The sequence below is a fragment of the Pelophylax lessonae genome, assembly GCF_965119305.1.
Source record: "Pelophylax lessonae genome assembly, chromosome: 1".
Lineage (NCBI taxonomy): Eukaryota > Metazoa > Chordata > Amphibia > Anura > Ranidae > Pelophylax > Pelophylax lessonae.
The window spans coordinates 184952201-184975073 of NC_138768.1; the positions used below are offsets into that span (position 1 = coordinate 184952201).

Sequence of the window (22873 nt, forward strand, 5' to 3'; positions counted from 1 at the left end):
GCTCAAGGATAATTTCTGCTCAACCCCTTGTTGCAGACAGACCAAAATTCGGGTCACCGAATAGGTCTGTGGGGGAAATCCAATAGATTCACACCATGCAATATAAGACTTCCATGTGCTGGAAGTCTCTTTCCTTGCTTTAACTGGAGGTAGGAATAACTGAAGCTGACACTCCCTTGTCCTTCAGTACCTGGGTCTCAATGGCCAGGCCATTAAACCAGCGACTGTAAAGCAAGATGGAAGATCGGTCCCTGAGACCGCAAATCCTCCCTGAGAGGAAGTCTCCAAGGAGCGTCCGCGACTAGCCTCGCCAAGTCGGCGTACCAGGCTCGACGAGGTCAATCCGGAATTTCCAGAATAACTGGAATTCCCTCCACCTCTATCCTGCGAAGAAGTTCCCGCAGCAACTTGAGAGGATGGAAGGCATGCCGTAGCTGATACTGCCCCCACGGTGCGATCAGCGTTTCTGCTGCGTCCGCTAGAGGATCGTGGCGCGAGCTACAAACCTCCGCACCTTCCTGTTAGGCCAAGGTGCCAACAGATCCACATCCGGGATGTCCCAATGAAGGGACAGCTAGGGAAAAACCTCTGGATGAAAAGGCCATATGCGATTGGATCTGAATCGGGCTGCTCTAGAGCTGCTCGATCCAGTAAATCAGACAAAATCTGATCGCTCTCAGTTCCGATACCCTTATTGGTAATCTGGATACTATCGGAAGAAATGACTTCCCCTGGTTGAGCATCGGAGACTTCCTGGTCCGCTCGCTCAACCGGATCCGATTGTCCAGGGAATCGGAATTCTGATTCCATTAAAAAAGAATCTCCTTCAGGAGAATTCGGGTATGAGACTGGGTATACGGTACTGCCTCTAAGAAGGCCACCATCAGTCCCAGCCAATTGACGGACAGCAACATCCGAATCCTTGACTGAACCTTCTGGAGTTTCCCAGCAAGGAGAAACTCTCTTGCCCAGGATGTATCCAACCTTAGGCCCAGATAGTTCAGTCTCCTGGTGGGAACCAGGGATGATCTTTGGGAAAGCGAAAAAACGCTGATGTCCTGCGATGATGGGGATATAAAGATAGGCATCCTATATGTCTATGGACGCCAGGAAATCTCTTTGATGCAGGGAGGCCACCACTGTACGGATGGACTCTATTTCTTCCCAAGTCCAGATTTGGACGCACCTTGCCCTCTTTCCTGGGCATTGTGAATAGGTTCGAATAGAACCCCTGAAAACGTTCAATGTTAGAAGGGAAGAATCGCACCGGTGGAAGTGATCGAAACTCGATCCTGTGTCCTCCAGAAACCGGTTGAAGACATCCCCCCCCCACCCCAGAGATGGGTAGGGGCGCATCAGGCTATATACTTCAGGCTTGGCTGAGCCGGACTCTTTGTTTACCCGACCAGCGCCCTTTGAAACCCCTCTAAAGGGGCTTTGGAGGGTTTCGCCTTATCGCCCGCCCTCGCGGAACGAACAACTCTATATGAGCAGAAAAGGAAGGTCCTCGTTAGTTACGAGGTCTTTTTATCCTAACCGTCTGTGGCAAGACAGCAGGTGGTACCGTCTATCCTATAAAGAGGAATTCCTCAAACGGATAGCACCTAGCCATGCGTTTGGAAATAACAGGGGTTCGTTTCAAAACGACCCCATTTGGGTAAAGGAAAATCCTTCGCCCTTTTGGTAGGCTAACAAGTACCAAAAAGGAATCTCAGTCTCAGCTACCTCTGCCGGTGTAACCTCAAGACTAAAGGTTTCCCGGACGGACACAACTAGTGCATCCACCACTCTTGTGCTATGGCGGAGGCAGAAACGTGCTCCTCACTGCTGAGGAGATATTACCTGAGACAACAGCCCCCTAAGAGGAACCTGCAACTGCATTGACCAGTTCCGAATCCGTATCTGAAGTATCTGATAAACAATAGGGGTAGGCGGGGGTCGCTACTTGACCCCCGTCCCTGACAGGCCACCTCCACCCGGGATACCAAAGACTCCAAAACTGCCGATAATGCATTAAAAACAAGTGGGGTACTGGAGGGTCCTGCGGCCACCTTGAGGGGATCAGGTGGGGATACCTATGCGGCAGGGTCAATGATTATACAAGACACTTGCCAGCGACAAAAAATGACAAAGTAAAAAAAAAAAACTGAATTTTTGTAAAATCTTACCTGTAAAATTCCTCTCTGAGTCCTCCGACAGTCGCCGCCCACTTCATATTCATCATCAATGGGGTTATGTCCTTTATTCCGTAGGAGTAGCTAGGCAATAGAATATGTTAGTACAAAGACTTTTAACATATCCCACCCCCAGGGGGTGGTCCCCTCAGTACATAACCCTCCACTTCCTGTATCCAACTCAGTTTCAGTGGAATAGCAGTAGAGAGTACATCAAAACCCCAAAAGAGGGGCGGGGGCGGCGACTGTCGGAGGACTCAGAGAAAGGAATTTTACAGGTAAGATTTTACAAAAATTCCATTTTCTCTTACGTCCTCCGACAGTCGCCGCCCACTTCATATTCATCACCAATGGGGATGTCCCAAAGCAGTGTAAACATGAGGGGTGGGAAGAACACAGCCGCGCCCAAGGCAACGCCATCTCCCCAGCAGAGAAAGGAACCTTACCAAAGGAAGGAAACCAGTTGGGCATAAGAACAAAACACTCGCTCAACAGGAGCAAGAAAACCCAGGGAAAAAACAAAAATCCCAAAAAGCCAAAGAACCCGTAACAAGGGCTCTAGGAAACTGCCGCACTAAGAATCTTGCGGCCAAAGGAAGCATCAGCCGATGCCTGAACATCTACTCTGTAGAATATCGTGAAAGTGTGTGCGGTCGACCAAGTCGCCGCCTCACACACCTGGGCCACAGAGGCCCCATGACAGACCCAAGACGTACTCAGAGATCTGGTAGAGTGCGCCTTCACAGGTACAGGGGGAACTTTCCCCCTCAAAGCATAGGCCTGATCAATGGTCCGTCTGATCCATTTGGCGATTGTAGAAGCCGACGCCGCCATGCCCTTCCGAGGACCTCCCGGAAGGACAAACAAGGCATCCGACTTGCGAGAAGACTCAGTCGATGTGAAATAGACTCTAATCGCCCGGACAACATCCAAGGAGTGAAGCAACACCTCCGTCGGATGCTTCGGCTTCGCGCAAAGCGAAGGTTTGACAATGTCCACATTGAGATGAAAGTCCGAAACCCTTTTTGGAAGAAAAGAAGGGTTAGGTCGCAAGACCACCTTGTCCAAATGCACAACCAGACACGGAGACTTGCAGGACAAGGCTGCCAGCCCCGACACTCGACGAGTCGAGGTGATAGCCACCAAAAAGGCGACCTTCTTGGATAACAAAGACAGCGAGATCTCCCTGAACCTTTCAAAAGGAGCACACTGCAATACTGATAGAACTAGATTCAAGTCCCAAGGGGTAAGAGGGTCCCTCCTAGGAGGGATCAGATGACGTACCCCCCGCACAAAAGTGCTAACCAAAGAATCAGATGCCACAGGCCGTCGAAAAAGAACGGCCAAAGCAGACACCTGACCCTTGATCGTGGGCAGCGCCAGACGCTGGTCAACACCCGTCTGAAGGAAGGGCAACACCCTAGACACCGAATAAGTGTCAGGAGAGAAACCCCTGGATTCGCACCAGACAAAATACGCCTTCCAAGTACGGTAATAAACTTTCCCAGAGGAAGACTTCCTCGCATTTATTAAGGTGTGAATGAACTCAGGGGAAAGACCCCTGTTCTTCAGGACCTCGGTTTTAACAGCCAGGCCGTCAAGGCCAGCGACTGTAAAGCAGGACGGAAGATCGGTCCTTGCGACAGTAGATCTTCTCGAAGAGGCAGACGCCACGGGGCGTCGATTGCCAGATTTACGAGGTCTGCGTCCCAGAACCGGCGAGGCCAGTCCGGTGCCACAAGAAACATCGGGGTCGGTTCCGCGAAGGAACCTGGACAGCAATTGAATCGGCGGGAACGCATACATCAGTTGGTACTGATGCCACGGGGCAACCAACGCGTCCGACGCATCTGCCCGAGGATCGCACGTCCTTGCCACGAACCGTGGTACTTTGTAGTTCAGACGAGACGCGAACAGGTCTACCTCCGGAAGACCCCACCTCGCGCACAACATCTGGAAGACAGCCGGGTGAAGGGACCATTCTCCCTGGTCCAGGGTTCGACGGCTCAGATAATCCGCCTGCCAAATTTTCACCCCCGGAATGTGACCTGCCGATATTGCCGGGACATGCGTCTCGGCCCAAGACAGAATCGCGGCCACTTCTCGAGCCGCCCGGGCACTCCTGGTGCCCCCTTGGTGATTGATGTAAGCCACCACCGTGGCATTGTCCGTCTGCACCCGAACCGGGTAGCCGTGAAGATTGTCCGTCCAACGACGAAGACAGAGGAGTATCGCTCGCAGTTCCAGAACGTTGATCGGAAGGGAGGATTCCTCCGTCGACCAAACACCCTGGGTGGACAGAACGCCCAGAACACCACCCCAGCCCGACAGGCTGGCGTCCGTGGTGATCACCGCCCACGAAAAGGGACGAAAAGACTTGCCCCCCGATACTGAGGGGGATAGAAGCCACCACAGAAGATCCCTTCTGGTCTGAGCACTCAAAGACATCTGGAGATCCAGAGACTGCGGACGCCCGTCCCACTTGGACAATATCTCCGCTTGGAGATCCCGTGTGTGAAACTGGGCGAAGGGAAATCGCCTCGAAAGCCGAGACCATCAATCCCAGACACCGCATGCACGTCCGAATGGACGAAGATGGAACGTCCCTGAGGGACCTGACTGCCTCCTGAAGAGCTGCGAGTTTTTCTTCCGGCAGGAAGACCTACGCCTGGACAGAGTCCAGAATCATACCCAGGTAAGAAATCCGAACCGATGGGCACAATGTCTACTTTGGAAAATTGATCGTCCAACCAAACTCCAGCAGAGTCTGCAACGTGACGGACAGATCCTTCTCCAGACTCTGGCTGGTCGCAGACCGAACCAGAATATCGTCCAGATACCCCAGAACCGAAATGCCCTGGGCCCTCAACAAAGCCAGAACCGGTGCCAGCAATTTGGTGAACACCCTTGGAGCCGAGGCGAGACCAAAAGGCAACGCCACAAATCGGTAATGATCTTCCGCTATGGCGAATCGAAGGTACCTCTGGTGACCCTCGAAAATCGGGATGTGAAGATACGCATCTTGCAAGTCGATGGAAGCCATGAACTCCCCCGGAACCAGGGCAGCCACCACCGACCGCAGGGATTCCATGCGGAACTTGCGCACCCGCACAAGGCGGTTCAGCGCCTTCAAGTCCAGAATCGGACGCACCTTGCCCTCCTTCCTGGGCACGGTGAGCAGATTGGAATAGAACCCCCGAAATCTGTCCCGATGAGACACCGGGACCACCACTCCCTGAGCCCTCAGGTCCTGCACCGCTAGATGCAGGTCCCGCAAACGCTCCGGGGATAACAGAAGACTGGAGGGAAAAAATCTGCTCTCCGGCCGAGAGAGAAACTCGATCTAGTGGCCAGATCGAACGATTTCCTGTGAAGTGGGTGAGGGCGCCCCTTCAGGCCGCACTGATGTGGGCCGCAGAACCGGATTGGCCAGACTTTTGCTTACCTGCCCACGGCTTCTTGCGGGAGCCTTGACCCTTGGACGGCTTGTCCCAAAATGTGACCGAAAGGCACGAAAGGACCCCTGAGGGGGCCGAAAGAAAGCATTCTGTTTTCCAGGAGCCGTCTTAGTCTAGTGGGAGTGAGGTAAGAGCGTGCTCTTACCCCCCATGACCCCTTTAATTAGGGCATCCAGGGATTCGCCAAAAAGGCGAGAACCATCAAACAGCAGATTGGCCAAGGTCTTACGTGAAGATTGATCCACAGACCAACACTTCAACCAAACCAGGCGGCGAGATGACACCGCCACACTGTGTACACGTGCAGCCAACGGAACCATATCCAGGTCCGCATCACACAAATACATGACACCCTGGTGGATTTGATCCACCATATCCAAAGTCGCCTGGGGGGCAGAATCAGCCACCAGGACACGTCTAAGCACCTGCGTCCAGTTCGCGACCGCCTGGGCCGCCATAAGTGAAGCAATAAAGCTTTCAACATAGAACCCATAATAGAATAGGTACGACGGGCAAAGGACTCCATCCTCTTGTCCGTGGCATCCCGGAACACCGGGGTGTCTGCAGCAGGAATCGCAGTGGACTTGTTCAAAACTGCTAACGCCTGGTCCACCGGAGGTGGGACACACCAACGCCCATCAGTAGCGGGCGTAAAAGGATAGCGCAGCTTAAACCTACTTGGTACAGCAAAAGGTTTGCGTATATTACGCCATCGTTCTTTCACAGCGCGCTGAAAATCATCAGTGCATGGAAACATCTGCGATGATATGCGCCTTTTCTGCGTCCCATAAGCCGCCAAGGCAGCTGGAGGACATGTTTCCTCCTCCAAACGCAGAGTTTGCTTGATAGAAGCAACCAATTCATGAGCGCAAGCTCTTCAGACGAGCCAGGGGGAGAATTATCAACCCCCTCTACCTCAGCCTCCATTACTGACCCTATAAGGTCCCGGGAGGAACGAGACCCCGATAAGGAAATCTCTGCCCCAGCAGCCCCAGTACCATCACCCTCTTGAAACAGAGGAAATTGAAAACTCTGGGCCTTTTAGAGGATTGAGCAACCACCAGCATTTGCACCTGAGTCGCAAGGCTAGCCACAATCGCAGCCAAATCCCCCCCCCCCGGGGGGGGGGGGGAACCGCAGTCCCCTGTCTTCCCCCTAAATTGGCAGGAAACTAGTATTCCTGAAAATCCATGCCCTTGTAGCAGCAAAAATAAATGGGTGACCGCCCCTTTAAGAGAGCGCTGCGATCGTAGCCCACTCACACTAAGCATCCCACACAAGGGACCCCCACAGGGACAAGTATACCAAGGCAGGATACAGGGAATAAAAAGAAATGAACCTGGAGAGATCGGTGCGAGATCGGTGCTGCTGCTGCCTGCGGTGCTCCTGAAGGAAAGGAAAGCTGGCATACAGGGCGCTCTATGAAAGCCTATCGAGGCTACAAGAAAATGGCCGCCATGCATGTAAAACATGCGGCCGGAGCGATCGCAGTCAAAATGGCGCCGTTTGGCGCCGAAACCGCCGCTCCCACACCCCATGAGGGAGAAGTAAAACACACCATCTGCCCAAAAAAGGAACATGGTAAACCGCCGCAGCGGCGCTGTAATGTGCCCCAAGCATGAGAAACTCAAGCCCCACAGCACACAGCCGTTCACACAAACAGAAAACTGACACAGAGTGCAGCCAGCCCCCCCTCCTGCAGCCCACAGCTTGCAATGTGAGAGATAGGGAAAACGTAATAGTGTGAACACAGGGCAAGGTACACAGTCCCAGACTGACACCCCCCAGACAGACAGGTCCCCACAGAAATGCACTTACCTCTCACATGGCGTGGGGGACCCGCACAGGCGAACAAACCGCTGCACATGAGGCAGGGAGAGTCGCATCCAGGACGCATCAGAAGGAGGGTTGAGAAACCGCACAGCGTCCAGTGAGGTAGCCACCTCACCTAGCATCCCTGCACGGAACAGGGATGGGTCGTTCAGATAACTCAGGAGCGATACCTGACTGAACGCTCGATGGCGGGCTGAGAAGCCACTGACCCACAGCCTGCTACCAGGGGGGTCAGCCCGAGACGCAGCCCGCATGATCCTCTTCTTCCGAAGAACTAACGCTGGTAAAATAACAGCTAACAAGAAAGAGAAAAAACTCAAATAAAATCCAAAGAAAGGAAAGAGAGCTGAGACAAGGTGCCCCAGCACAGAAACTTCCAGCTTCTCCTGACAGCTAGACAAATGAAACTGAGTTGGATACAGGAAGTGGAGGGTTATGTACTGAGGGGACCACCCCCTGGGGGTGGGATATGTTAAAAGTCTTTGTACTAACATATTCTATTGCCTAGCTACTCCTACGGAATAAAGGACATAACCCCATTGGTGATGAATATGAAGTGGGCGGCGACTGTCGGAGGACGTAAGAGAAAAAACGTTTTTTTTTTTTTGTGTCCCCCAGTCGCAACAGCGCCCCTCAGTGTTACCTGCCTTTTTGGACCCCACAGAGAGAGAGACAGACCCCAAGGCTCATCCCTGATGCACAGAAGTCATCAGCTTACTCAGTGCTTGTCTTGTTACAGACAGGAAGTCTTTGGCCCCATTTCCTGGGTAAAAGAGGCGGCTCCGCCCCTTAACACGCCTGCCAGCTCCTCCCCCTGGCTCCATGAGGTGTTTGAGTCACCTCAAACATGGCCGCCCCCATGCTGGAGACACGAGGCTACACCAAAATGGCAGCCTCGTGCGATCTACCAGACAATGGCAGCAGCCTGCACAGAATAGCGGCATGTCTGCAGAAGGATCTCGGCCTCACAACCCTTCACCCTCATGGTGGTCAGCGTGGTCAGGTGAGAGAGGATATACCCTCGGGGACTGCCCCTGGGGTGTGGCCAGAGCATTTTTCATTTCCTGTCTAGTCCTACTCCTGTGGAGGCAACATAACCCGAAGGTGCTGTATCACAGAGGACTACGTCTGTCAATGAGCGATAGAGAAATAAAAGTTTAAAGAAAAAAAAAAAAAACAACCCTGAACAAGGAACAGCCCTTAAACAGCAGCCTGCAAAACTTTGTGGCCAAAAGAAGCATCTGCAGATGCCAAAGTATCGACCTTACAGAATTTTGTGAAGGTATGCACCGACGATCAAGTGGCTGCCTTGCAAACTTGTGATATTTGTGCCTAATGACGGAAAGTCCAAGCAGTACTCAGCGCCCGAGTAGAATGCGTCGTGACAGGGAAAGGAGGAACCTGACCTTTAACAGAATAGGCCTGAGTCACTGTCTGCCTGATCAATCTAGAGATGGTAGCGGAAGAAGCGGCTATGCCTTTCCTTGGTCCGTCTAACCACAAAAAGCAAGTCTGACCTCTGAAAGGACTACGTAGCTGCAGATACACCCAAATCGCACGAACCATGTCCAAGGTATGCACAGCAAATTCCCTGGGATGAAGCAGCTTGGGACACAAGGCAGGCAAAACAATGTCCTCATTCAAATGGAAGTCAGACAACTTTGGGCAGGAATGGACAGGGATGAAGGACCACTTTATCCCTATGGACCACTAAATAGGGACTGCCACAGGATAATGCCACGAATTCCGATACCCTGTGGGCCGAGGTAATAGCTACCAAGGAATGGACAGGGATGAAGGACCACTTTATCCCTATGGACCACTAAATAGGGACTGCCACAGGATAATGCCACGAATTCCGATACCCTGTGGGCCGAGGTAATAGCTACCAAGGAATGGACAGGGATGAAGGACCACTTTATCCCTATGGACCACTAAATAGGGACTGCCACAGGATAATGCCACGAATTCCGATACCCTGTGGGCCGAGGTAATAGCTACCAAGAATGTCACCTTCGGGGATAACGTAGGCAAGGAAATCTTCTGAATATTCTCAAATGGAGGTTTCTGGAGAACCGAAAGTACAAAATTTAAATCCCATGGTGGCAAAAGAGACTGTACAGGTAGAGCCACATGTCGAACCCCCTGAATGAAGGTACGAACTAGAGTGCATGGCCAGGGGTCGCTGAAAGAAGATTGCCAGGTCAGACACCTGGCCCTTAATGGTACTCAAGGCCAACTTCTGATCAATGCCCTGTTGAAGGTAGGTTAAAATGAAAAGGATCAAGGATGAGCACCAATTGACTCACACCAAGAAATGTTCGCTTTCCACCTGCGATGGTATATCTTGCTAAAAGACTACTTCCTCACCTTCACCATAGTAGGGTCTCACTGATCCAGACAGACCTCTATCCCTCAGTACCTGACTTTCAATAGCGAAGCCATTTAAACCAGCGACTAAAGCAGGATGGTAGATCAGCACTTGGGACAACTGGTCATCTGAGAGGAAGCCCCCAAGGGACGTTTATGGCCACCAGACTGATTGGAAGATCCTCACCCTTTATTCCTCGCAGGAATTGCAGAAGAAGCCTGAGCCAAGGATGATACTGGCCTCACTGTGGCCCTTAAACGCCTGCCAGAGGAACCCGTGATCTCGCCACGAACCTCGGTATCCTCCTGTGGAGCCGAACGCTGCATGTAGGACTGTGCAAACAGAATGGGCTTGAAGGTGCATTCTAGGGATCGACTGATTTATCGAGGGCCTATCTGCACTTTCCCCGATATATCGGAATCGGCCCCTGAGGTTACCGATATTGCGGGAAAGTGCTGTAGCGGAGTGATGCCTGCATCTAGAGGCATCACCCCGGTACCGGTGTCCATAGCCAACGGTCAGCTGTCATTACAAGGTGAGGGAGTGTACAAAACCCCCCCCCCCCCGGAACCTCCCAGGGAGGATTTGACAGATCTATTTTCCCTATTCTCCATCCCAGAAGAAAGAATAATTTTTTTTTTTTTTTTATGTGCTGAGGCCCCCCCCCCCCCCCCCACCATCTGCGACAAGGCCCCTTCCCTAGACTATGGCAGGAACATACTCTTCTCTCCCCCCCCTGTGATACCCTTAATGAGGTCATTCCCGATAGCCCCAAACAGGCGATCAGCCTTGAAAAGTCAGATCAATGAGAGCCTTCCTAGAGGCTTGGTCTGCAGACCAATTCTTATGCCGCAGCACACCCCACCGCTTAAAGTTTGGACAGCATAGGAGTAGTATCCAAAGCTGCATCACAAATGAACTGCAGCCCATGGACCAACTGGTCCACTAAATCAACACAAGCAGTGGGGACCTGCTCAACCCCCAGGCCCTGGTGCAAAAGCTTGGCCCATTCAGTTAGGGTCTGAGATACCAGGGCTGAGGCAAAGACTGGCTGCAATGTCGAACCAGCCATAGTAAACATGCTGCATGCCACAGCCTCCGCTTTCCTGTCAGCCGGGTCCTTAAAGGATGGGGATTCTTCTACTGGGATCATGGTAGCTTTGCTCAACCTGGAAACAGGAGGGTACACCACTGGTGGACTAGCCCACATTTTAAAAAGTGACTCCTCAAAAGGGTAACATACAGAAAAACGTTTAGGGACCACAAAGGGTAATTTTGGTTGTTCCCATTCCTTACAGGAAAACCTGTCAAAATAAGGCACATAAGGAAACACCTTTGGAGCACAAGGTGACTTATGCATACCAAAACACAGCCACGTCTGTGGCTACATGAGCCGCATCCTCCCTTTTAAAAGTCTCACGCACTGCAGTGATAAGTGCGTCTACAAGAGCTTTTTAATTCGCTGCTGCAACCAAGGAGAAATCCTCTTCACTTTTGGATGAATCTGGGGGTGTGATTTTAAGCCCCCCTGGACAGGGAAGCCTTCGCTGCACACTCTGCACCAGGTCCTTCCTACACTATACCCCCACTGCAAACAGTAGGGCATGGACCTAAGGTTCTCCTACACTGACCCCCTCCAGACTACCAGGCAGGACGTACACTATCCTAGGACCCTTAACCACTTCAGCTCCGGAAGGTCTTACCCCCTTAAATGACCAGACCATTTTTTGGAATTCTGCACTGCAATTGCGCGGTCGTGCGACGCTGTACCCAAATACAATGGACGTATAAACAAATAGAGCTTTCTTTTGGTGGCATTTGATCACCTCTTCCGTTTTTAGATTTTGCGCGATAAACAAAAAGACAATTTCGGAAGGAGGAGGCAATATAACCCAGTAGTTATGATTAATGGAGCGCTGTGTTCATCGATGAAAGAAAAAAAAAAAAAAAAAAAAAAAAAAGCGAACATCTTTAGATGGCACAGAAAGGAAATGTGATTTTTTTGTACTAACTAAACTTTTCTTGGGGGTCTTTGGGGAAGTGAAAGAAGTCTTAAATGGGAGAAAAAAAAAAAAAAAAAAAAAAAAAAAAAAGGAAACACTATAGGCCAGCCCAGGTCTCCAGAATAAGATAAAAAGAGCATGTGGCCCTTGGTGCCGATAGGCAAACGCAGGTCCAGATTCAGCTGAAAGGATTTTTCTCCATTGAAAAAGTCCTGAGGTGGAAGCCAAGAAGGCTTACCACCAAGTGAAGCATGCCCTCCACGTACAATGACAGATCTTGCAGGAAGCAGACTTTTTAGCAACATAAAAATAACAGATCCAGAGATGCCTCTGTCCGTCACAACCTAGGCTTCAAGAGCCATGCCATTAAAGACAGTGACGTAGGATGTCAAAATAAGTCCCTTGGGAATTTCATCTTGATCCTGTGAAGCAGAAAAAGAAAAAATGCATAGATCAGGGTGTACTAAGCCCACAGAGCAACTATAGCACCCCCACTGCTTCTGCTAGTGGATCCCTGTACCTGAAGACACACCTGTTTAGTTTGTTGTTGAACCTGGAGGACAGGTGGTCAACATTCAGTGTCACCCACCGGTGATACAGGTCGGGGAAAAGCACTAGGTGAATGGCCCATTCTCCCACATTCAGCCATTGCTGGCTGAGGAAATCTACCTGTCAACTGTCTAAAGCCAAAATGTACATAACTGACAAAGCTGTAATGTGAAGTTCTGCCAAAGACAAGGCCTGCTTCACCTCTAGCCATGGCAAGACTTTTGCTCGCACCCCAATGATTGATTTATACTGTATATACAATGTCTTAAGGAATCCTGACTGGATCACCCTCCAGGAGCAGAATAGTCCAACACTGCAGAGACCGCCAAATTACTTAAAGCTCCTGGATGTTGAGACGAGACTCCAACTACCACCAAACCCGCTGCACCAGAAGGGCAGCCAGGAATCATCTCCAGCCTGACATGCTGGCATTTATCTTGGGGTCATCCAAGGAAAGCCTTCCAACACCAGAGCCAGATTCCTGAGCCACCAAGCTAGGAACAACCCAATAGTCAGTGTCAACCGATTTGGTCTGACCAGAGACTGAGTTAACAGACCGCAACAGAATGCGTGGATGGGGGACACACAAAAGGGAAGGAAATTCCAGTTTATATCCCTGTAATTTTTTATACAAGTGGATAAAGTTTAGGGTTGAGATGCACTTTACATTTTAAGCAAGATGCTAGTAAAAAAAAAAAAAAAAAAAAAAAAAAAAAATGTATGGATAAAGTTACTAAAATCTGTAAAAACACCAAACTTTTCAGCAAGGTGGAATTAGAAAAAATAAATGCCAGTTGGGCCAACAACTTAATATTCAATTCCAAAATATGATTTAATGAAAAACAGATTACAGGGCCATTAAACCGTGGATGTGTATGGATAATTTTTGAAGAACAGGGATATCAGTAATATATAAACCAAGAGTACCCGTGCTAGGTTTGATAGGGATATCAGTAAGTTTCACTTTAATCTTCATTGGGGCTCATTCAGACCAAGGTGTTTTGTTGTGATGCATTTAATTTGCCTTACTTTAAATCGGCATATTAATTTGTTATGCTAGCGCATCACAACGTATGGTACACAGAGTTGTGATGCGCCATGTGTGATAAGGTGTGTTGGGGTGCCATTCAAAATTAATAGCAGCATAGCTCACCATAGCAAGTAACACGCGGTAATGCAACACAGTGGTGTAAACGGGCCCATAGTGCTTGGGTCAATATCTTTTCCATTCTGCTAAAATGAAGTAACTGCATTTCAGCTCTTAGTAGAAATAAACAAGCATAGTTTACCTGGTGCAGGGGGCGTCCTCAGCACAACCTCCTTGCTGTGGGGGCTAAACACAGACCCTTTAAGTCCCTGCACTCTAAAGCAGTAGGAACTGTTCAGATCCAGATCAGATAGGACTTTGTTAGTACTGGTTGTTTCCACTTCATTCCACATTGGATCTTCGTTTTTGTCAAGCTTTCTGTATTCAAGAACATAACTGTCTGCAAGACCAGAGTCATTAGGCTGGTTCCAACAAATTTTAGCACCGTTATACATCTTGCTTTCTTTTTCATTAATTTCAGGCATCTCCAGAGCTAATGAGGGAAAAAAAAAAAAAAAAACATTTTAGGAGAGAAAACTAAAAACTGGATTTTGGACTTAGCATAAAATCCATTTCTCTGATGTTCATTAACGGACACAGCTCCTGATCTTCTTAACCATTGGGTTATATTGCCTCCTACAGGAGTAGGACACTAGACAGAAAAAGTCTGGCTAAAACTATGGGCAATCCCAGGTATATTCACTCGGTTATAGGTACTCCGTTTTCTGACACTGCTTGTAACAAGAATTACAACTCCACAGAGAAGAGGGTGCTGTGTCCGACAATGATCATCAGAGAATTGGATTTTACGGTATCAAAAATTCCATTTTCCCTTTCGTTCATTGACGGACACAGCTCCTAATCTTCATAACCATTGGGACGTTCCAAAGCAGTGTTCAACATGAGGGGTGGGAACAGCGAAAAGAAACTCCCAAGGTAAACTATAGCCAACCAGGTAAACAGGAGCTCACCTGAAGGAAAAATAAAAAAAAACCCACACCCCCGCAAAGAGGATCAGGTACTAAAGAGCAGCCTGCAAAACCTTAGAAACCAAACCATAGGAAGCATCTGCAGATGCCAACACATCCGCTTTATAGAACTTTGTGAAAGTGTGCACTGATGACAAGGTGGCCGCCTTCCAAACCTGAGTCACTGTTGCCTGATGACAGAAGGCCCAGGAGGCACTGTGTCCGAGTAAAGGGTGCCTTGACATGGGAAGGAGGAACCTAACCCCTGATGGAATAGGCCTGAACCTAACCCCTGATGGAATAGGCCTGAATCACAGTCTAATCCATCTGAAAACGGTTGCAGAGGAAAGACAACCCTTTCCGTGGCCCATCCATGAGCACAAATATTGTGTGACTTCCAAAAGACTCTGTAGCTGCCAGGTACACCCCAATTGTCTGGTCCACATCCAAGGCATGCAAAGCAATTTCCTTCGGATATGATGGCCGGGGACACAGGGAAGGCAACAATGTCTTTATTCAAAATAAAAATCAGACAACCTTTGGAAGGAACGATGGACATGGGTGAAGAACCACCTTATCTCTGAACCACCAAGTAAAGTGGACAGGATAACGCCGCCAATTCTGACACCCTGCGTGCAAAGGTGATAGCCACCAAAAAGGCCACCTTCTGGGACAGCGTAAGCAGGGGAAACTCCCAAAGATTCTCAAAGGGAGGCTTTTGGAGGACTGAGCACCAAACTGAGGCCCAAAGGTGTTAATGGAGACCGCACTGGAGGAGCCAAGTGCCGAATTCCCTGAGGAAAAGTACGCACCATGCAGTGCGCGCTCAAGGGCCATTGAAAGAAGACCGCTAAGGCCGACACCTGGCCCTTGATGGTACTTAAGGTAGGTTTCTGCTCAACCCCCTTGTTGAATGAAGGTCAAGATCCGAGCCGCCAAAAAAGAATGAGGATGAACCCCAAGAGACTCACACCACACAATGTAGGTCTTCCACATACGATGGTAGATCTTTCTAGAAGTAGATTTCCTAGCTTTTAACAGCATTGGAATCACCCACAAAGACCAACCTCTATCCATCAGCACCTGGCATTCAACAGCCAAGCTGCCAAAGCCAGCGACTAAAGCAGGATGGAAGATTGGGACAATAGATCCACCCTGAGAGGAATTTTCCAAGGAACGTCGGTGACCAGCCGCACCAGATCGGCGTATGAAGCCTCAGTCCAGGGCCACCAAGATGTTTGGAATCCCTTCTGCCTTAGTCCTGCATAGAATTCTGCATAGAGGTCATAGAAGTCTTGGCAGAAGCTTAAGCAGGAAGGTGTAAATCAGAGGTTACTGACCCCATAGGGCCACCAGCGCATCTGTGGAATCCGCCAGAGAATCCAGTAACCAAGCCACAAACCTTTCTGTTGAGCCGGGACGCCAACAGATCCACCTCAGGGATGCCCCACTGGAGACAACTGAAGAAACCCCTCCGGATGAAGGGACCACTCACCTTGGTCCAACACCTGCCGCCTGAGGTATTCCCACCTGCCAGTTTTCTACCCCAGGAAGGTGTACAGCGGAGAGGGCTGGAACGAATTGATCTGCCCACCTTAGAATGCTGGCTACCTCCAGAGCCGTCAGGACACTTCTTGTGCACCCCTGGTGATTAATATAAGCCACGGCCATGACAATGTCCGATTGAATGCGCACTGGACATCCCTGAAGCTGATCCATCCAATGTTGCAGGCACAGACTGATCACTTGGAGTTCCAAAACATTGATCAGTAGTCTGAACTCTTCCAGTGTCCAGATCCCCTGACCAGAATTTTTGCCGAGGACGCCTCCCCAGCTGGCATCCATGGTGACCACTGTCCAATACAAGGGGAGGAAGGGTTTGCCCAGCCGGAGAACAAAGCCACCATATCAGGGACTCTTTCGTTCCCCGGCTCAGATTATCCAGACAGCAGATTCTTTGGACCCATTTGGCCAGAATCTCCCTTTGCAGGGGCCTCGTATGGAGCTGTGCAAAGGGAACCGCCTCGAAGGTAGACACCATCAGGCCCAGCACCCACATGCAAGTTCAGAGGGATGACCATCTGCTGGACAGTAGGAGACAAATTGCAGCCTGCAGTTTGTCCAGAGGAAGGAGTACTCTGGCTAAGGCTAAGTCCAGAGTCAGACCCAGATAGTCCAGCTTTGTGGACTGAACCAGAGCAGACTTTTGAAATTTCAGAGTTCGTATAGTGATTTCCAGGTTTTCTACCAGAGCAGGAGGAGACTCCGCTTGCAGAAGGAGGTCATCCAAGTAGCCCAGTACCACGATCCCCCATTGGCGTAACAAAGCTAGCACCGGGGCTAACACTTGTTAAGACCCGTGGAGCAAAGGTGAGACCAAAGGGTAACGCCACAAAATGATAATGCTCCTCTCCCACAGCAAAAAACGAGGAAGTGCTGGAAACATATTGGAATGTGAAGGCAAGCGATCTTGATGTCGATGGAGGCAAGAAAATCTGATGCAGGAAAGCCACCACTGTGCGAATGGACTCCAAACTTCTGCATCCTAACAAAGCAGTTTAGCGCCTTTAGGTCCAGAATTGGACGCACCTTGCCTTCCTTCGGACTGTAAACTGGTTTGAGTAAAACCCCTGAAAACTTCCAAAGTCTGAACCAGGGCCATCACCCTTTAAAGTAAAAGGTCCTGCACCACCCCAAAAAGAGCCTGTAAGCGGAACAGGGCCAGTCACACATGGAAGGAAAAACCTTACCGGAGGGTAAGGACAATATTCGATCTTGTAGCTGGACCAAATGACCTTGTGGACTTTTTACCAGGGGAGTCCACAAGTCCGGGAACCAGCGAAGACGTCCCCCCACCCCAGATACGGGTGAGGGCACACCTTCATGCTGAAGGGGCCTTGTCCATGTGTCTGGAGAAGCCCGCACTTGACTTGCCAGACCAAGTTCGCTTGGATCCTCCAGAGGAGGCCCCAAAGGGCTTCGATCCCTGGTCAGTCGACCCCGAGGGAAAAAGAAACTTCTTATGAGCAGAGAAGGAGGGGCCACATCTACGAGGGTCCTTGCCCTTAGTAGCCTGCAAAGAAAGGTACTCTCCCCCCGTGAGACCTTTATGTCATTCAGGGTAGCCCCAAAATAGGCAATCTCCTTGAAAAGAAAGATCAGTCAAGGCCTTTTTAGACGTCTGGTCCGCAGACCACCATTTGAGCCAAATGACATGCTGAAGGACCACTGCCAAAACAGAGCCGAGCCACTAGGGGAGCCGCCTCCAAAGCGGCATCACAGAAACTGCAGCCCCTGGACCAGCTGGTCTGCCAGCTCAGCAAACGCAGGTGGGAGCAACTCCCCCTCCAGGTTTCAGCCCAAAAGCCTAGCCCATTCGGTCAGAGTCTGCGACACGAGGGCAATGGTGATATCTGCCTCAGTGCCGAACCAGCCAGGGTGTACATAATGTGGGCCACGGCCTCTGCATTCCTGTCAGCCAGGTCCTTAAAGGCCGGGGACTCTTCAACCAGAATTTGTGGTTGCCTTGTTTAATCTGGAGACAGGAGGGTCAACCACCGGTGGAACAGTCCACTTCTTAAGGGACTCCTCATATGGGTATCGCCTAGCAAAACGCTGCGGGGACCCCAAGGGAACGCTTAGGTCATCCCCCACTCTTTAGGACAATTCTGTCAAAATAGGAGGGGGAAGGGAACACCTTTTCCGCTCTGGATAGCCTGCAAGTGCCAAAGGGAACCTGTGCCTCCGTCGCAGCTGCATCCTCCATCATTGAGGGGTCATGCACAGCTACAATTAGTGAATCCACCAGCACCTTTTCGAACATGGTTGCAGAAGAGGAGGAATCCTCATTATCTGAGGATTCAGGGCACATGGTCGCAGACCCAGCAGAGTGACCCACGTCCACAGCAGCCGAATCAAATTCAGGATCAGATGCGACAGATGGATGGGACCCGGAGCGCATGGCAGCCTCAGAGAGGGGATCAGGTGGGGAGAGCCAAAGACTCCATGAGTCACCAGGGGAACCCAACAAAAAAGTGCAACACACTGCTAAGGGCCAACCCCTGGGTGGGGGGGGGTCGATATGGCTCACAGGGACAACCAGACCAATGAGGGGGGTGTCTAACGGGAAAGAGGAACCCAGGGGTCCAATCGTCCCATGGAGGGGCCAAAGTCTACCCCAAAACCCTCCATGGGGGGGGGGGGGGTAATGACTGCTATTCACCATACCAGGAACCAGACTGGCACCGCTTCAGACAGAACCCCTAGCCATCTAAATGGGGGGGGCAGTTGTCAACCAGAAGGAACGCTGCGACTCAGGCTGAGACCCAGTCGTATGCAATCTCACAAGGCGTTTAACTCGCAGGCCAGCCCATGTCAAGGGGGGCTAGGTCGTGGCCGACCTAGAGCAGAGCTGGTCTGCATGCGCTCGCTGGCCAGACTGGGGTGACCACTGGATCTAGATTATCCAGCCCATCGCCCACTCCGGCAGTTGATTGTAGATCTCACAGGAAAAAAAAAAACAGGAGAAAAAAAAATCTAAAAATTGCCAGGACCAGAGATCCTTACTCCTGACTAGGCAGAAAAAAAAAATGAGTACTTATACCAGAGAGAGGGAGTATACCCCCTGGGACTGCCCATAGGCATAGTCATAGTCAGACTTTTTTGTGCCTAGTGTCCTACTCCTGTAGGGGCCAGTATAACCAAATGGTTAAGAAGATGAGGAGCTGTGTGTCAATGAATGATCAAGAAACAAATTTACTTCAATGACAAAGTGGTTGTAAACTCAGACAAGACATGAAATATGAAGAAAGGTTATCCGTCTACTAGTGTGTCCTTCTCAATCCAGAGCATCAAGTATCATTTCAGTGTGCTGCTTCGTTCCTCTGCTATCAGCATGAGTCACACTTGACATTTTTTTCTGACACCAAGAGAAAAAAAGGGGACAGAGGAGGGAGCTCCAGTTGTTGGGACGCCCTCAGCTCCTGTTCCTGTGTGCAGAAGGGCATCTCTCTTCCCTCCATTTAGCTGTCGGTTTTCTGACAGCTGAGACAATATTTATAAAAAATTCTACACTTAGGAGAGGAGAAGACTGAAAATAAACTGGTACAACCAACGTAGGATGATTTGTTTACTCTGAATAACCTGAGGCCAGTCACTTCACTGGGTATATGTAAGGGTTTACAACCACTTCAAATAATATGTCCATGCTGTGTTGATGTTACAGTTGCTTGGATTCCCATCCCCGTAATCCTTTATTTGCATATATGTACTAATTTATGAATGAAAGCCACAACATTTTCAAAGCATTGGTTCAGACATGAGCTACTGTCAGCTCTCCTAAACTACAAAGCAGGACTCTGCCAGTCTCACAGAGAACACCAGCTCTTCCACTGTAATCTGAGGGATTGCACTGTCTGACATAATCCTGCTCAGGGTCATTGTCGATCCGGACAAAAAAAATCAGAAGCTTCTTTCAAATGACAATGTCCTGCAGGCTATAGTGGGGAGCAGTTTTAACATTTTTGTGTACAATTAAGGTGTATATTACTGCCAGTTGGTAATAAGCTCTTGCCTACTTGCAAACTTAACCTTCGGTTTTTAATGCAAACAAAATACTCTGCACACATTTGTAAAATACATGCGTAAGTGTTAAAAACAAATCCTAATTTTGACGCAAACTGTCACACAGGGTCAATTTGGTTCTTTTGCATGCTAGCAGGTAAATGTGCTGGGAAATCTTTTCTTTGCGATGCATGTTGCCCTTCTATGTGCACCTTGCTGCAAAATGCTGGTTATAGGTTAGGGTGGTTGCCAATTGTTTGTAAAGTTGGTCGAATTGAGTGCAGGGAGACACTGGATGCCTACGCTGCTATTGTGCATCCCTGTACCTTTAAAGTGGTTGTAAATTCTCGTGTTTTTTTTTCCCATAAAAATTACCTGTTCTACTTACCTCCTCTGTGCAGTTGGTTTTGCATAGAGGAGCCCAGGTTCTCCTTCTCGGGTCCCTCTTCACCATCGCTGGCCTCTCCCTCCTGTTGAGTGCCCCCACAGCAAGCAGCTTGCTATGGAGGCACCCGAGCAGTCACAGCTCCATGTGTCCATTCAGACACGAAGCTGCGACCCGACCCCACTGTTTTTCATTTAGTTGCAAAATAATTCTGCACACCAATAGTTGCCCAATAATTGTGCACACAGATAGTCTAAGGCAAAACCTCAAGTTTACTTTCTTAAATATTCAGGTTTGAGGTTTAACATTTAGCATTGACCAAGAGCACTGTAGTTGTTCAATAATTAAATTGATCCTCACAAATACAATTTGCCCAATAACTGTAACAGTGTATGCATATTAAAAACCTTGAAAAAGAAAAAATGTATAACTTAACATGTAGAGTGAACCCATAATGGCATTTCAGAGCACTACAGGTTTCTAAAGACAATATAGCATATTTTACCTTTTGGAATGTTTCCCTGGAATAAAAACTGAGTCATTCAGCTTAGCTTCACCTACTGCACTCTGAAAACTCTTGACAGTAAAGTTAGCTTTGTAAATGTGAAAAAAGAAGCCTAGGGTGCTACCTATGGGCTACAAATCGCAAACTTTAAAGCTGAACTTCGAGCAAAAAATATTGGCGCATTAGCTGGGTAACAATGTATTTCTAATGTGTGCCCCAATCGTAACTGCTGCTTAATTTCTGAAACCAGTTCGGATCATCATCCCGCGACAGTGATGAGTGCTGAACATCCAGCATTAAGGCCTCATTCACACCATGGTGCAGAGAGGTCAGTTTTTGTGCACGTGCTCTTCAAGGGCTCAAACAAGACAATGGTTCTCTAGGTGCTCTGTTCATACAACGTGCAGATTTTTTCTGCAATGTGTATGTAATTTTCTGCACAGAGGATCACAGCAAGTCCTCCATGCTGCAGCTTCTCCATTTATAAAAACGTCTTGTATCCTTTTAAAATTAAGCCATTTTGTGACTGAAGAGGAGACCTGTGGCTTTGAAACTGTGGACCCCCCTTATCCAAATCACAATCTATTCTTTGAAAATATTACAAAATGTTTTATCAATGGGGGGGGAAGCCGATTTACTGCAATTGCTGTGCTCCAATTTCAGCAGCAGAAGTTCATTGCTTACATCACCGTAAGGGGGTGTGTGAATCCAACAGTTTTTCAAGAACTCAGCAGCAGCCACAAGTGGAAAACAAGCTAGGAGGTACATTAGTGCCTAGCTAATTGCTCAAATATTGTATTTGGCCAGAGTTCAGCATTAAATAAGACATGCAATGTCACTGGCCCCACTATAATTATTTTACATTTCTAATTTTAGTACTAGAACAACTCAAATGTACCTTTATTAAATGACAAGTCACTTAGCAGATTTTCTTCCTTGGAAATGTCAACAAAATAATCTTCAAAGCTGGAATCTGCAGCTGGGTGAAAAGTTTTCAGAGATTCTGTTGCCTTCTGAATCCTTCAAAAAAGGACAAAAAGGAGGTAATAGCAGACACTTACTGTTCTTCAAATGATATGCAGTAAGTAGAAGAAAAAAAAAAAAAAACAAATGCACCCAACCTTCTCCTGGCTGCAACGCCTGATCAAAATATATGTATGGAGGATGGGTTTATTGGTTATACCCACTTTGACAGGCTAATCCTTTTGCCTTTTTGAGTTTTACATTACCATTTTTTCCAGGGAATAAAACGACTGGGAGTATAAGACGACCCAACTTTTCAAGTTAAAACAGACTTTGGGCTATACTCGCTGTATAAGACTACCCCCTTACGAAGAACTGTAAATGTAATCTCATAGCTCCAAGGTACCATAAGTATTACTGGTAGATGTATAATCTCTCAAGGCGCTGGCTGTGCGGGAATCCTGTACCGGTATAACGTATGTGCCGTAGCTTCGGCTACATATAGTATATAGCGCTGAGCCAATCACGGTGAGCGATGTATTCTATTATTGAATGCAAAGCCTGCTCGGATTGGGGGAGTCAGGGAGGCGGGCTGATGTTACTCTCTGGCTCCGCCAAACTGAGCAGGCTTTGCTTTCAATAGAATACATCGCTCACTGCAATTGGCTCAGCGCGGTATACAGTATGTAGCTGAAGCTACGGTATACCGGGTAAAGGATTACCGCACAGCCAGCGCCTTGAGAGATTACATGTACCAGCAATACTTACGGTACCTTAGATATATGAGAGATTACATTTACGGTACCTTGGAGATTAATAGGGCAAACACAGCCAGCGCTTTGAGAGATTACACTTCCTTACGTTGGAGATTTTTATACTCGGCGTATAAGACGACCCCCTCCATTTTTATACACTGGAAAATATGGTAGTTTCTAGAAAATACTTGTCTATTTTTTCTCTAGTTCGACTCCATTACGGTTTTACTTACTACACTATTACCCATTACGGAGCCTAT

The 22873-nt window shown here is 48.9% G+C and overlaps 1 protein-coding gene across 2 annotated transcripts in view; it reads right to left on the reverse strand.

The window, feature by feature from the left end:
• The window catches only part of TRIM36 (tripartite motif containing 36), a gene marked incomplete at its 3' end in the record, with an annotated part of 168445 nt that overhangs the window by 12761 nt on the left and 132811 nt on the right, over nucleotides 1-22873 (reverse strand). For both annotated transcript variants that reach the window (XM_082243345.1, XM_082243344.1), the window contains 2 exons: nucleotides 21794-21915; nucleotides 13678-13968 (listed from right to left, as the gene is read on the reverse strand). In XM_082243345.1, coding sequence (XP_082099471.1) covers nucleotides 13678-13968; nucleotides 21794-21915 — 413 coding nt within the window. The remainder of the gene's footprint in view (nucleotides 1-13677; nucleotides 13969-21793; nucleotides 21916-22873) is intronic.